This window comes from Pelodiscus sinensis, chromosome 29, assembly GCF_052426305.1.
Source record: "Pelodiscus sinensis isolate ZL-2025 chromosome 29, ASM5242630v1, whole genome shotgun sequence".
In the NCBI taxonomy this organism is placed as follows: domain Eukaryota; kingdom Metazoa; phylum Chordata; order Testudines; family Trionychidae; genus Pelodiscus; species Pelodiscus sinensis.
In genome coordinates this window covers 7,531,684-7,546,939 of record NC_143080.1, presented here as the reverse complement: position 1 = coordinate 7,546,939, position 15,256 = coordinate 7,531,684, and the positions used below count along the sequence as shown (strand labels likewise).

Below are 15,256 nucleotides of genomic sequence, written 5' to 3'. Positions count from 1 at the left end.
CCGCTGGGTGGCCCACCCTAAGGGCAAGGTCAGGGCGCCACACCCAGCCCACTCATGCCAGCCTGCACCCAGCAGAGCCGTGGGGCTGGCGCAGCCCCATCGGGGGCAAACGTTCAGCACAGTGGGGGGCAGCAGGATCCCTGAACAATGCTCTTTGGGGACCATACCCTGTAAACATATGGGTTTGGCTCAACTCCAACCCCCCCTCTCCCCAGTTCCAAATTCATTTATTCACCCTACACCCCCCGCTGGGAAGAAATGCCTGACTGGCCTGATGCGAGTGGGTTTGGCGAGCAGAGAGCTGGGCCATGGGGGTTTCACCCGCTGCTCATTTTGCTCCGTTTGGTGCACGTGGCCAGGTATGCCCTCCGCACTGTGCAGAACCAGGATGCTCTGAAATGGGGGGGGCCGCTCACAAGAGCCCCGCCCCAGAACACCGCACCGAGTGGCCTTGAGAAGGCAGAATAGGACGCACAGCAGCTCCACGAATACTTTAATTCCAAACCCGGGGGACTCCGGGCGGATTCGGTACTACAGGGAGCTCTTTGAGCCGGGGCTGGCTCCGGCCCAGTTCCCGGGCACCGCTGGGCACGTGCTCTGCTGAACCTCCCCAGAGGTGTTCAGTCCGTGTCCTCCTCAAAGACAGCGAGCGCCTGCTTCCCCGCCGGCACGTAGCCCAGGGCATCCACCTCGCCTCCGCCGCGGCTGGGCTTCTGGAAGTGGATCTCCAGGGCGTCCCTCATGGACTCCTCGTCCAAGACGTCCGGGATTCCTGACAGGAGCACGGTCCTGGCACAGACGGACGGATGGAGCTGGGGGGGAAGAGAGCAGAGGAGTGACCCTGCAGCGGGCGCAGCCTCCTGCTGGCACAGCCCAGGACCGGCCAGGCTACGAGGAGAAGAGGGCCCGGTGCTGATGGAATTAACCCAGGCAGGGACAGCCCCACCCAGACGTCAGAGCCGCCTGCAGAGCAGCGGGTGGGTCCAAGCAGCGGGGAGCGCTGGGAACACAGAGCAGGGGGCTGGGCTCCTGCATCTCAGCCTCTCCCAGGGTCATCGTTACCTGTATTTCCACAGGGCCCAAGAGTCCAGCCATGGGCCAGGCCCCACAGCAGCCCCTGCCCCCCAGAGATTAGTCTGCCTTGCCCCTCTTATGCTCTTGGCCAACAGAGGAGTGGGGCATGCAGGTGCAAAGTGACAAAGGGCAGTGCGCTCACACCCGGGGTGGGGGCGGGGCCAGGGCCAGGACATGCTGGGGTGGGGGCTGTCAGCACTGGGGCTAGCACAGAGAGGAGTGGGGTTCAGGGTCAGTGCATAATGTCCGGAGGGTGTGGTCAGTGTGCACCGAGTCGTATGGAGTGGAGGGGGTTGGGTGAATGTGCACTAGGGGTGGGTGGTCAGTGCACACAGAGGTCGTGCGGAGGGAAGAGGTGTTGGGGTCAGTGCACACTGGGTGGGGGTGAAGTCAGTGCACACTGCAGTTGTGTGAAGACAGGTGTCGGGTTAGTGTACACTGGGGTCGTGCAGAGGGAAGGGGTGTTGGTGAGTTCACACTAGGGGTATGTGATCAGTGCTCAAAGGGGCCGTGCAGAGGGAAGGGGTGTTGGTGAGTTCACACTAGGGGTGTGTGGTCAGTGCTCAAAGGGGCCGTGCAGAGGGAAAGGGTGTTGGTGAGTTCACACTAGGGGTGTGTGGTCAGTACACACTGTGGTCATGCAGAGGGAAGGGGTGTTGGTGAGTTCACACTAGGGGTGTGTGGTCAGTGCACAAAGGGGTCGTGCGGAGAGAAGGGGTGTTGGGGTCAGTGCACAATGAAGTCATGTGAAGAGGGGTGACGGGTTAGTGCACACTCAGGCCGTGCAGAGGGAAGGAATGTCAGTGAGTTCACACTGGGGAGGTGTGGTCAGTGCACATTGGGGCTTGCACCTGGCTGGGGGTGACCTTAGAGCATGCTGGGAGTGCACTGGGTGTGCAACCCCTCCCTACCTGCAGGTCTCGGATCTCTCCACTTGTGTACGGCGTCACTTTGAGCTCAAACGTCTGCTTCCCAATGGGGACTTGGGTGCGTCCTTTCTTCACTAGCTGCTCCGCCACTGCCGAGGGAAACAAGGCCTGACAACCTGCTTCTGCACGCTGCACGGTGCTAGGGCGGGGCGGGGGAGGTGCCCCAAACTGGCACTAGCAGCGCCAGCCCGAGGACACACCAGGTATCTGGCCCTCTGGCAAACCAGAGCCACCCCGGCCTCCTCCTCCCGCTGTGCCGCCTCGCAGCGGCTCCCCCAGGTACCTCCATCGTGCACGAAGGTCAGCACCACGTTCCCGGAGTCGTGCAGGAGCTCCCGCCGCTCCACCTCGCCGCCCCCGTGCTTCCTCTTGCTAAAGAACAGCTCCAGCTTGTCCAGCAGCAATTCCTCGGTGAGATCCAGCCGGGGCAGGTTGGACAGCAGGATGCTCCGGTCACTCAGCTCCAGCTCAATCTGCAGGGCAGGTAACAGGCCGTCAAGTGATGGGGCCGTGGCCGTGTGGGATGTGGCAGGCCCCAAGGAGCTTCATGCTCCAGGCCTCTGATGGGGGAGCTGCACGCTGGCACTGATCACAGCCCCGGTTCCTTGAGCACAGGCAACGGCAGGGCACGCAGCCCAGCAGGATGTGGGGAGGCTGCCCACCCCGGCTGGGCATAGCCCGGCCCTGCAGTGTGAGAGGGGCTGCCCACGTTCCTTGAGGGAGGCAAAAGCCGTGGCCCTGACAGTGGGCCAGGGAGGCAGAGAGTCCCCAGCATGCAGACTCACCTCCAGGGCTGAGGGCAGCAGCAACTCCACAGGCCTGGCCTGCATGCGCACCCGGCCCTCACTCCCCGCGCTCTCGTCCAGCTTCACCTCGTGCCACTTCATGTCTAGGATCCGCTGGGCCACTGCAAGCGGGGAGACACCCCTCAGGCCTGGGCGCGCCGGGCAGGCGGCTCGGGGAGGGAATCCCCCGCAGGAGGGGCTAGGTCGCGCACAGCTGCCCCACAGGGAGGCCTGGCAGCGCCGGGGGAGACGGCGTCTGGGAAAGCAGCAGGGCTCCCGGTCACGGCGGCACAAAGAGCCCCGGGCGAGGGGGAGAACGCTGGGGCCTCTCGCCCAGGCCAGTCACCTCTGAGGCAGGCACCCCCACGTGGGCGCCCGGCAGCAGGGCTTAGCCGGTGTGTGTGGAGCAGAGACGCATTCCCTCCGGGCTAGGCCCTGACCATGGCCTGCAGCCACAGACCTACCGTCCGGCCTCTCGAAGGTGATGAGGGCACAGCCCCCGGGCAGCACACGCTGGATCCGAGGGGTGACCACCAGCGCGGTTACGTCCTCGGCCTCCGCCACGTGACCCTTGAACACCATCGTTCTGTCCGGAAGGGCCAGCGGCGCCTGGGGAGGACACGCAGGGCCACATGAGGCAGTGCCACGTCCACAGAGGGGAGGGAGGAGAGGGCTGGGGTCCACACCCGCCAGTCCCCACCTCAGAGCCTGCAGCTCGGCGCCCGGCACAGAACCACTCCTATGAAGGCTGCCGCCCGGGCCTGGCAGAGCCGCTAGCAGACTGTTGAACCCTCCCGTCTGAGCAGGGGAACAGGAGTCGAGCTCACACACTGCCCTGCCGTGTGAACGGATGTGCCCCAGCCGGGCCCCTCCGAGACAATCACCAGCAGGTGCATGGGGGGTGGGGAGCCCTGCTGTGAACGCCATAGACTCCCAGAATCCCAGGGCTGGACGAGACCCCAGGAGACATCGAATCCAGCCCCCTGCCCAAAGCAGAACCAACCCCAACTCACTCCTCCCAGCCAGGGCTTGGTCAAACGGGGACTTAAGATTCCACCCCCTCTCTAGGGACCCCATCCCAGGGCCTCCCCCCTCTCCTAGGGAAAGTATTTCCTCATACCCACCCTAGACCTCCCCCGCGGTGACTTGAGACCATTGCTCCTCGTTCTGTCACCTGCCACCCCTGAGAACAGCCTCTCGCCATCCTCCTTGGAATCTCCCTCCAGGGAGTTGCAGGCTGCTCTCAAATCCCCCCTCACTCTTCTCTTCTGTGGACTAAATAAACCCAAACCCCTCAGTCTCTCCTCGTAGGTCCTGCGCTCCTGCCCCCTCATCATTTTGGTCGCCCTCCGCTGGCCCCTCTTCAATGCGTCCACGTCCTTTCTGTAACGGGGGCCCCAGAACTGGACGTAACCCTCCAGCTGCGGCCTCCCCCTTACCTTAGCTTGCTCCTCCAAGGCGACTCTCCTCTCCTCCAGCTCCGCCAGCTGCTTTTCCAGCTCCTGCTTCTGCTCAAGCAACTTGCTCCTCTCCTCCTTCGCCAAACAAAGCTCCTGGAAGGAAAAGTTAATCAGAGAGCAGGGCAAGGGAGCTCCGTCGCTGCCCCGCCCACGATCCCAGCCCTGGGCTCCCCTCACAGCTCGGCAACTGCCTCTCTCACCCCCTGCTCCCGATGCCATCGCCCCCCTGCCCTCCACCACCAATGGCTCTGCTGATTAGGGATGTAAAACCCAGTTTCATCAGTCAACTAGCAGGCGTGGGGAACCTTTTTCGGGTGGGAGCCACTGACCCACAGAGAAATCAGTGGGGAGCTGCACAAATATCTCCATCTCACTGACATGGCCCCTGACGGAGAAGCAGAAAGACCCTCCCCACATACCCCTTGCACACCAGAGCCTAGGGGGGCCTGGACTAGTAGATTTTGTGGGGTCCCCTAGGCTCTGGGGTGGGGTACCCCAATGCTTGGGAGAGAGCCCCGAGCCTTGGGGACCAGATCCAGGCAAGCTGGGGGGCCAAATCCAGCCACCAGGCCATAGGTTCCCCACCCCTGGATTAAATGTTACGTTTAACCAATTAAACACTGACGGGCAGAGGGGCCGCTCCAGCCCAGCTGAGTTGAAGTGGCCCCCTCCACTGCTCCGGCCAGGCTGGGGCGCCCTTGCCTCCAGCTCGCTGAGCCAGGCCCACTGCAAACGGGGGCTAGTCCGGCCGGGCTGGAACACCCACCCACGCCCCACGGATCTGGGGCAGCCCCGCCAGTTACCCGTAACCATCACCCATAAGGGCGATGCTTACCAGTTAACCGTCCACATCCCTACTGCTGATGGCCCTGCCCCCACCCCCAGCTGCTCCAGCCCTAGGACTTTGCTGGGCAGAGGTGGCCCTCTGTGCGGGATTTTGCTGCCGTTCTGGGACAGTCCCTCGGCTCAGACGAAACGCCCCTGGGGCGAGCAGCATGCAAAGGCCCACTCGGAGAAACCAGCCTGGAAGGGGGGCTCCAGCTCCCTGCTCCGAGACGTCTCGCGCTCCAGTTTCTCACGGAGCACTTTGGCTTCTTTCTGGAACCCTCGGGTCTTCCGCTCCGCGGCTTCCTTCGCCGCACGCAGCTCCAGCCGGTCTTGCTCCAGCGCGTGGCGCTGCTCCTGGCAGAGGCACCGAAGGCAACGTCAGACTCCCCCTCTGCCGTACAACCCCGCACAGCCCCAGCCTGTCCCAGGCGAGTGTGCCGGGGGCACAGCTCCTCCCACCCGGGCACTGCCAGCCCAGAACTGCCTGGGCCTCGGCGAACCGCGCCCTGCGAGGGGACCGGTAGCTCATAGGCGCATTGTGAGCCCGTCCCATCCCGCTATCGGCCCTGAGGCAAGCTGCTATTCAACCCGCCGTGCCGGGGCAGAGACCCACCTTGAATTTCTCTATCTCCTGCTGCAGGCGTTCGGGGCTCATCGCGAGGGAGCCGTTCTCCAGTTTGAGCGCATCAGGCAGGCGGACAAAGGACTCCTACAAGCCAAGAGAGGCCAGTGACCCCGGAGCCCGCACGCTGCCTCGTGGGCCCTGCTAGGCACCAGCCCCTGTGAGCTCCCTAGCTCCTCCAGACATGGGTCAGAATTCAGGGGTGGAGCCAAAGAGCTGGGGGTGGAGCCTGGGGGTGCGAATGGGTAACTGGTTACCCGGTAAACATCACCCTTCCTGGGTGACGCTTACCGGGTAAGGGTTAACCGGCGCCATTAACCAGCCCTGCACCACACCGGGACAGGAATCGGTGCCCAGCCTGGGATCTTGCTTAATTGATTAACTAGTTAAACCTAATGGTTAACAGACTGAGGGGGATTTGACATTTCTAGTGGAGCCAGCATCCACATGGGGGTGCGGGGAGGAACTTTCCTGCTGGAACCAGACTTCTCTGCTGTCTTTGGCTCTTACCACACCTGTGCTCCGAGCTCCTTCTCTCAGTGCTCGTCTACACTGAAAGCTCTGCAGCTGGGCCTCTGTGAAGACGCTGCCCACACGGTCGGGAGGGGTGATCCACCTCCAAGGGGCAGCATGTCGGTGGGAGAGCCACTGTCTACACCAGGGGCTAGGTTGGGTGAACGGCATCACTCAACAGAGCGGATTTTTCACACTCCGGAGCGACAGAGTCATGCCACCCCCATTTCCGAGTGAAGACCAGGCCTCACACAACCCATCCCCCCGCCCCGAGAAACGTTACTCTCCGGTTAAATACACTTTGGCTTTCAACAGCCAAGGGCAGGGAATGGCCCTCTTGCCACCAGTTACCTCTTCTGAATCCGTCATTGTGTCACTCACACCTGGGGGGAGGAAGCACCAAAGCGTCAGAATCTGGCACCAAAATCACCCTGCCCTGAATCTCCCGGAGGAAAGGGTCCAGCGCAATGTTCTCTCTCATTTTTTCCATATGTGTGCAGAATAAATTTTGTTACGTGCACCAAAGCGCACGTGAATGTGCAGAAGAAACACATGCTGCCTGCTGTGGGCGCTCTGCTAATCAGCGGGGTGGCATTTACATTTCTCTTGGGTGGCCGCCCGAGCACTCAGCTTACAGGGAGCACAGGTCCAGCGGCATCCCACTGAGGAGCAGCTCTCTCGTGACATGGGCCAGGGGGCCATGTGGGAGTCCAGCATACACTGACCTACTGACTTGCCAATCTCCACAGCGTGGAGCATTTCTGCAGGTTCAGGGAGCCGGGGAGAGAGGATTTGGGGGTGATATTGAGCACTCAACCCAAGTTCACTACAGGTCACTCTGGACCCCTCCCCACCCTCCACGATTAGCCCTGCCCTTCACCTGCAGGTACCAGACGGCCAGGGAGCCCAGGAGTGACAGGAAATGCAGCCTAGAGGGAGGGTTGGCTCCCCAATGTCAACCTGGGACCAACCCTGGGGTGTAGGGCAAACGGGCCCTGATCCTGGTGCCAGGACTCCAACCCTGCAGGGTAGGAGGGAATCCATGGAGAGGATGCATCCAATGGCAAGCAGGGGGGGCTTCACCCCAGCTCCTCTGTGGGCTGGGAACAGTGAGGAAGGGGCTGTACCAGACCCTAGGGAGGGGGCACAGAGAGCCCCCCCAGTGGGAAGAGCACTGGGAGACTGTAAAAAAGGGGTGCACGGTACCACCCCCTCACTCCACCCTACGGCGAGATCTAGGGCAAGGAGTAGAGCTCCGAGCACCCTGAGAGCCCCCAGCAACCCGGGGCTAAGGGCAGCCCCCCAGCATGCTGGGATCCCAGGGCAGGGCGCACCCTGGGGAGCTCAGGGCAGGAACTGGCCCCCAACTGCCCGGGGGACCAGAGCCGGGACTGGCCTCCCAGTACCCCGGGGGCCCAGGGCAGGAGGCTCCCCCCAGTAGCCCAAGCAGGGCGCCCCGCGGAATTTGCAGCCTCACTCACCGGCTGCAGCGGCGCTTCCTGGCTCCGACTCTCCCCCTTTCACTTTCGCTTCCCGGCCGCGGCCGCCTCCCCCTGCCCCGCCCGGCGCGGTCCCGCACACCCGGCCGGAGCGGAGCCCGACGCCACCATCCCGGCCTCTCCCTAGCACAGGGAGGGCCTGCAGGGGGCCCCAGTAGGAGCCAGGTGCTGGCTCCGGAGCAAACACGTCCACACGGGAGTCACGCCGGGACTGAATCAGCACCCACCCCAAGCGAAACGAGGCCCAAGGCGGGGGGCGGACACCCAGGAACGCCGCCCTCACAAGGAGCATTTAGGCCCGTGGAGTTTGCAACCTTCCTCCCTCCCCACCTAAACTCTCCCTGCCCCAGCTGGTTTTTCACATCTAAAAGCATGGGCCAGCCGCCAACTCAGTGCTCAGGCTTCATTCCAGCCTTCAGCCCTATGCAGTGGGGCTTGGGCTTTCTGCTGAAGCAGGGGCTGCTTGCTGGACCTCCTGAAATCACCTCACAGCCCAGTAGGGTGCAGAGAGCCACCCACCTAGCCGGCAGCAGCTGTGTGCATGCCCTTCCCCAAGGCACCAGAAGTGCATCAAGTTTCACACACCCCTTCAGCGGTGGGAGCCCCAGACCATCTCTGCCAGCATTGGGAACATCCCAGTCTGGCCACCTGCAGTCCACATTGGCCATGGAGGGAGGGGCATGTGAGAAAAGAATTGGAGACTTATTGGTCTGTTGCTAATCTTCAGTCCCAGAGGCACCTCTGACCAGTCATCCCTCAGTTGCTCATTAAACCGTTTTGATGAAGTAGGGGAACATGTAATTTTTGCACAATAAACCCACTAAAGCAGGTGCCTGTAAATTACTTCTACCCACTGCTGAGGTCACACCACCTCGCTGTTAGAGTCTCCTTTATCTGCATCTGCGGAAAGGTCAGCCATGTATTTGAATCGGACACCGGTGGCACTTGCCATGTCAAGAACAAAAGGGAATTAGAAAAAATGACTGCTGTCACCCCAGCCAGCTGGAATAGCAGGATCCCACCTTCCCCTCAAGTGACCCTATTTCACTTTCAGAGCATTTTAGACAGCCCCACCTCCAGTGTGGGAAAGGGGGAGCCGGGTTTTTTTCCATCATCTTCCAACGCTGCATGGAGAGGGCAGGTCCAGAGAGAACACTTAGAGCAGCTCTCTCAGCCACTTCAGTTCATATTGAATTCCATTTAATGCATCATGACTCTCTGCCTGGCTGACTTGAAGTGTAATTACCCCTGCGAGCCTACTCACTGAAGCACAGAGCAAGTGACAGTGACACAGCAAAGCCAGATGCTTCACACCAGGGGGCATTTTATGGGGCAACAAAATGTGGTTTTTTAATAAACATTTATTGATGCAGCCATGTGACAAGGTTAGAATCGTAGCTTCTGGAAGAACCACTTATTCTTGCCGGTCTTGTATCTGAAAGAGAGGCACAATCCACACATTAGCGAGAGCCTGGCACCAGCAACCTGAACGAGCTTCCATCTAAGGGGCCAGTAACACTCACGTCTCCCAGCCTGAGTCGGGCTCTGGAGCAGCTGCCTGCCATAAGTTTGTTTTGCAGAGGAAACTCACATGGGACTCTTCAGCCACCACCTGCTAGAGTCAAACCCAGAATCTGTTCCCAGGGCATTGCAGCCAGGCAGGTTGGCCACACTGGACCCACAGCTCAAAGCCCAGCCCATAATCCTGCTCTTGGCCAGAGAGAACTCGGAAAACACTCAAGTCAGCGCCTCATGCAGAGGGAGCCACCTCACTGTCAGGCAGGGTCTCCTTTGGGCTCATCCGAAGCGCCACAGAAGGTGGAGCAAGCCGGCTAGTAGACGTGGCAAGCCTTTGGAAGGCGAGAAGCAAAATCTCACCACCGGTGCCCACCCTGGGGGAATCCCACCCCACCACGTACAACAGCATCTCCCTGGGCAGAGCTGGTTGTGTGGTTATAATGCAACATGGAGAGCTGTGCCCCAAACCAAGCAAAACAAGGCCTATGATTTCCTCATTAACCCTTTATAGTTAGCAAACGGCAGGGGACTAGGGCACAACAGGACCGTGGCAATTCCCACTAGCTACCTTTGGCCTTGTTACCTGCACAGCCCCAGGTGAGAGGTCAGAGCAGACACAGAAGCATAAGCTTGCTGCTAACAAAGGAGCCAAGGCAGCCAGGTTGGCTGAAGAAGCCACCACTCCCTCTGCAGGCAGCCCCAAGAAATGATGCTTGCGGCTTGTTCAGGGGGATGCTAGTCACATAACTTCCTCTCTCAGGGACACTGATTTGGCTTCTCAGTGGCCTATATCAATTAGTGTAATTGTTCATGCAACCAGGCCACCCTGGAGTCATGTCCATAGGGGAGGGAATCCTGCGACATGCAGCTAACAGGTAACTCAGGAGCAGGATGTTAGTAGACCACAGTAACAAAATGAGGACACAGTCCCTTTAAGGTTCTATTTCCCCCTGCACTGGGCAAGGCTGTTCCCTGCAATATGCGCCCCTGGACTCATGCAAGGGCAGTATTGCTTCTACACATAAAACACTGCAGGAATCCTGCCCTTGCCACTAGAATGCAGCCCACCTGGCAAGGGACAAGTGCACACTGAAGGAGAGCAAGCGAGAAACAGTAACACCAGGCTGCATCCTAAGTTGGAAGTAATTTACAATTCATGCAAAGGGCCATAGCATGCTGAAGCAACCAGACTTTGTTATTGTCGCTGCAGGCCCAGTGGAGCTCTGTTCAGAAGCACGCTAGGATTCTCCTAGCCAACAACAGGCAGGCTGGACACGCTTCACTTGAGAATGAGAACAAGCAAGCGGGCCATCACACACCGATTTCTTCTGTTCAATAAAGGGGTGAAAAGCAGCTTGGGGGAAGGAAAAAAAGTTCCCCAACTCACCTCTCCTCGAATTTCACCTTGGCTTCACGCCTTGCCTTGCGTTTCAGGGCAGGGTCCCTGAACACATCTTTATTGACAACGGTTTTGTCCAGAGGAATATCGACAGAATACCTGAGAGAAAGCACAGCAGGCTTTGAAACATCCTTCAACGCATTTCACCCACATGCCAGGCTGTCAAGCATGGAGCAGGAGGCTAGCTGAAGTGCATGTCCCCCGCCAGCCCAGAGTGGTGGAACTGAAACATTCATAGGAGACAGTCAGGCCAGCACCTCTAATGGCCCAGTAGCCTTGCTTTGCCCCACTGTGCATTCAGCAGCACACACTAGTAGTCCATATCATGAAATGCTGGGTCAGCTACAGTCCCCAAGTACTCAGCTCCTTCTATAACTTTTTCCATCAGTAGATCTCTAGGCCCTATCCCAAGTCGTATTGTTATTACAAATCCTCTTCAGAGCTTACAAGAGGCAGGCTGTGCCGCCAGCCAAAGGGGAAAAAAAATGAAAGCCCTAAAATAAAGGCCAGTGCCACAAGAAATGCATGTGAGAAGTTCCAGCGGGTTGGCTGTATTAGTCTGTTCTAGCAAAAACAAGGAGTCCTGGGGCGCCTTAAAGACAAACACATTTATTAGGGCATTAGCTTTTGTGGGCTGTAACCCACTTCCCTCAGATGCATGAAAATTACTCCCCATTTTGGCATCCTCATCTTCTCAGCAATTGCTGGGAACAGGCCACATCCAACCTGACTGAACTGACCTCATTAGCACTGGTACTCAGCATAGTAATGCAACACTCCCATCTTTGCCTGTGTATACACACCTGCCAAACTGAAATTTCCATTGTGTGCAAACAAAGTGAGCTACAGCCCACAAAAATGTATGGCAAAATCAGGGGTGGACAATTTTTGATGGGGGGGCCACTCCAAGACTTTGGGAAGTGGTCAAGGGCCACACTCTTCCAGGATATAAATGGAGGGGGTAGAGTCTGGGATGGAGGTTGGGTGCATAGGGGAACTTGAGGTAAGGGATTTGGGGTGCAGGAGGGAGAATGGGGTCTGGGATGGAGTTTGGATGAAGGAGGCAGTTATGACCTAGGGTAGGGGACTGGGATGCAGGATTTTGGGATGTGACCAAGGCTAGGAGGGGATTGTGATCTGGGGCAGGAGATTGGGGTGCCAGATCTGGGAGGGGGTATGGATGCAGGAGAGACCAGAAGGTTTGGGTATATGTGGGGGGAGGGAGGGAGGAGAATGGCTGGAGTGCCAGAGGAGGGCTCTGGCTGAAGGCTGCTCGCTGCTCCTGGTGGCTCTGCTCCAGACATGAGGGAAAGGGAGGGAGGGAGACTTCCTACACTGCTCCTGCTCCCAGCAAAAATTCTCAGCTCCTATTGGCCGGAAACAGATTGGCCAATGGGAGCTAAGAGATTTTGCTGGGGGGGAGGGGGTGGGAACAGCATGAGAAATCTTCCTCCCCAGTGGAGAATAGCTGGCTTTCTAAAACTGATCTCTGCCTAAGGGTTCCAGTGAGGGGGCCACGGGCCAGACCTGGTGGCACGGCAGGGCGAATCCAGCCAGCTGGCAGCCTCTTGCTCACCCCTGGCCTAAATACATTTGTTAGTCTTTAAGGTGTCACAGGACTCATCATCTATGGATAAGAGAATGTGTTAGAATGTGTTCACTGACCTCTCCCATAGTAAGCATCAACCTGAATCATGAAGATAAAGGGGTGGGAAAAATCATCAATGTCCTACCCCAACTTCTGACTCCCGATGCCAATTATCACTGGCCACCAATGCCAGCATCCTGCAAATCTATTCATTGAGCTGCACAAGGACGTAACCAAGGAAATCTTAGGGGAGTAGATTTTTACGGCTTTACCAGAGAGAAAAGCTGCTTTTGCCATGCTGCACACTAAAAGCCTTTTACTAGTTCTATTAGCAGCATTACAATGAGCCAAGCCTGCTCACCTGGTGGGCATTAGATGGTTGTAGTTATAAACCTTCACAAAAGATTTGATCTTAGACCTCTTCGCTATCTTCTTTTTGCCCATGGCAGCAGTTACCTTCCGTGGGTACCGATCGATACCAGCCACCAGGGCGTGACTATAGGGTCGGTCGGAGGTGCCATCATCAATATTCTAAAATACACAGGAGACTTGTTAGCAACACACACACCTGGATTCTGGGAGGTCACCATAGATTTTTTTACCTTTTGAACAGATAAGTTCCTATAGCCTGATTAATTTAAGACTCTGGGGTAGTCCCTAGAATGCTCACACTGTATTCCAGGAAATGTGTAGCGGTTTCTCTTCTGCCAGCATGCAACTCCCATGAATAGTGCATGCAGCAACCTCAACTACCTAGTTCTAGGAGTTAATGTTTCTAGGTATCTCTGTTCTCAGCTCTGGAAAAGCAGCACATGGAGAAACAGCTTTTCAGACGCTCATACGTAACACCGAGAGAAAGCAGACGTTGAATTATCTTAGGTGCTTACCCAGCCTTTGTCACTGAAAGATCAGATCACCTCATGATCTTTAACATATTTATTCTCACACTACCTCTGTGAGTAGCAGTGCTATTATTTGTGAGAAACAGGCAGAAATTATCCCTGCACAGCTTCTGAGCCCAGGTCTATGCTGGGGGAGAAATTCAACTTGATACACACAACTTCAGCTATGAGAATTTCCGCAGTGGTCCCACTGGGGGAGGTCAATGGGAGAAACTTGTTGCTCCTCAGGACTGGGGTCAACAGGGGCACCCTTAGTGTTCACTTTAGTGGGTCCTTACTAGACCTGTTAAATCAAACCCCGGAAGATCGATTTCCAGAGCATCGATCTCCAGGTAAGTATAGACAAAGCCTCCAGAGCTGGATTCCCAGCACAAGTAGACAGATGCATGCTAACTCTGCTCAAGCAAGTGTACTAAAGGTAACAGCACGGACACTGCTACATGGACTGCAGCTCAGGCTTGCCACCAGAGTCCAAGTCCATCTGAGCTCCTGGGTTCAAGCTCAGGTTGCTTGTGAGAGCCTGTTGACTCCTGCTGAGAATCACATCCGCAGCTGCACCCCAAGGGGATTCAGTGACTTGTCTAAGATCCAAAAGCAATTCTGTAACAACAGGAAATTGGCTCAGGCTCTCCCCAAGTCCTAGATTAGTGCCATAACCACTGACAATCCTTAACACCCCAATGCAGCAGTAATGTCTGTACATGGGCCCTTACATGACCCACTCAGCAAATGTAAACAAACCCTCACAAATCTCACTAAACATACACAGCAACTAAGGCCTACAAGGGCGGATTTAACCCACACCAGAATTGTGTGGCAGAACTGAAGATTAGAACCCATAAATCCCCACTACGAGGGCTGGTGAGAGACTACAGTTCTGTAAGTATGACCCACATCACTGACATGTCACCAATGGGATGGGATCAAAGAATTCACGAAATGGCAGGTGATCCTTTCCCTTACACACGCCAGGCAAAGTCCGGCATGCCGGCCCAGCCTGCTTTTCAGCACCATGCAGAAGGACTGAGACATAAGACTGCCACCATCTGATGTGACTGCTTGGCTCTTGTAGACTGGGTGAGCTGGGCCGAACAGGTGATTTACCTTCACGATGACAGCTTTCCGCCCTGAGTAGCGCCCAGCCAGGACGAGCACCACCTTCCCGGGTTTCATGAACTTCCCCATCTCTGCCAGAAAAAAGCAGACATTAGAAACCGGGCAGCAGCCCAGGACCCCCGCAATGGGGGTCCCCAACTTCCCTCATGCCCCAAGGGAATGTCCCCAGCCCCGCACCAGACACCCACCCTCCGGGAGCCCCTACCCCGACAGAGAGCGGGAGCTCTCAGCCCCTCCGCCCAGCACGGGTTCCGGGAGGAGGCCACCGGGCGGACCCCACTCCTGCCCCGCCCGGGCAAAGCACTCAGCGCCCATCCCCCTTCACGGCCACAAGCGACCCTTCCCCAGCGCACCCGGCAGGGCCCCACCGCCCCAGCCTCACGCACCGCGCGGATGGCGGCCGATGCCAGCCCCCCACCCCCGGACTCACCGAGGCTCCGGCTCCGATGGCGCCCAGACCGGAAAAGGAAGGAGCTGCCGCTTCGCCGACCTTTCACCCCGTGATTCCAGACACCTGACTTCCGCTTCCTCCCGCACTGAGCGCGCATTCACGTGATCGCTAGCCGCTACCTTCCCCTGCAGCCTGGCGCAAGCTGCCCCCTGGCGGCCGGCGGGAGCGGATCACGGGTCTCGACCTCACAGCGGCCCTGGTCTCTCTGGGCCCGTGCAGCTGACACAGCGCCCAGTATGGCCTAGCCCGGTCTGGCTCTAAGGGGCAGACCCCTCCGTGCACGTTTCAATGCGTGTAAAAGGGTGCCCCATGCTACAGCTGCTCCTGCGCCTTCACAGGGCAGCTTCCGAGGGGGCTTAACTCCCCAGCCTCCCTGTAAATATCCTACTCCACCCCATGGTCTCTTTAAATGGAGAAGGTAAAATTTCTAATGCCCCATGTACAGATGCATACACCCCCTTCCCCTCAGCCAAGTAATATTTCCCTCAATTCAGGTTTTTTTTCCATTTGTCATCAGAGGTATTACTTCAGACAGCCATGCCCATTTCTAAACTGACAATCCATGCCTCAAA

At 57.8% G+C, this 15,256-nt stretch overlaps 2 protein-coding genes across 2 annotated transcripts; both read right to left on the bottom strand.

Annotated features, from left to right (window-relative positions):
* Window positions 1–476: 476 nt before the first annotated feature.
* On the bottom strand, window positions 477–7,846 carry IFI35 (interferon induced protein 35). Its single transcript, XM_075911593.2, has 10 exons — window positions 7,693–7,846; window positions 6,563–6,594; window positions 5,690–5,785; window positions 5,272–5,430; window positions 4,228–4,341; window positions 3,253–3,397; window positions 2,789–2,910; window positions 2,287–2,476; window positions 1,986–2,092; window positions 477–812 (listed from the first exon to the last, which is right to left on the bottom strand). The coding sequence occupies exons 2-10, from the start codon at window positions 6,578–6,580 to the stop codon at window positions 621–623; spliced, it is 1,143 nt and encodes a 380-aa protein (XP_075767708.2). The 5' UTR covers window positions 6,581–6,594; window positions 7,693–7,846; the 3' UTR covers window positions 477–620.
* A 1,207-nt stretch (window positions 7,847–9,053) lies between these two features.
* On the bottom strand, window positions 9,054–14,801 carry RPL27 (ribosomal protein L27). Its single transcript, XM_006125699.5, has 5 exons — window positions 14,664–14,801; window positions 14,222–14,304; window positions 12,577–12,746; window positions 10,616–10,726; window positions 9,054–9,145 (listed from the first exon to the last, which is right to left on the bottom strand). Exons 1-5 carry the CDS (start codon window positions 14,779–14,781, stop codon window positions 9,097–9,099), a joined length of 531 nt encoding a protein of 176 aa, XP_006125761.4. The 5' UTR covers window positions 14,782–14,801; the 3' UTR covers window positions 9,054–9,096.
* Window positions 14,802–15,256: the final 455 nt, after the last annotated feature.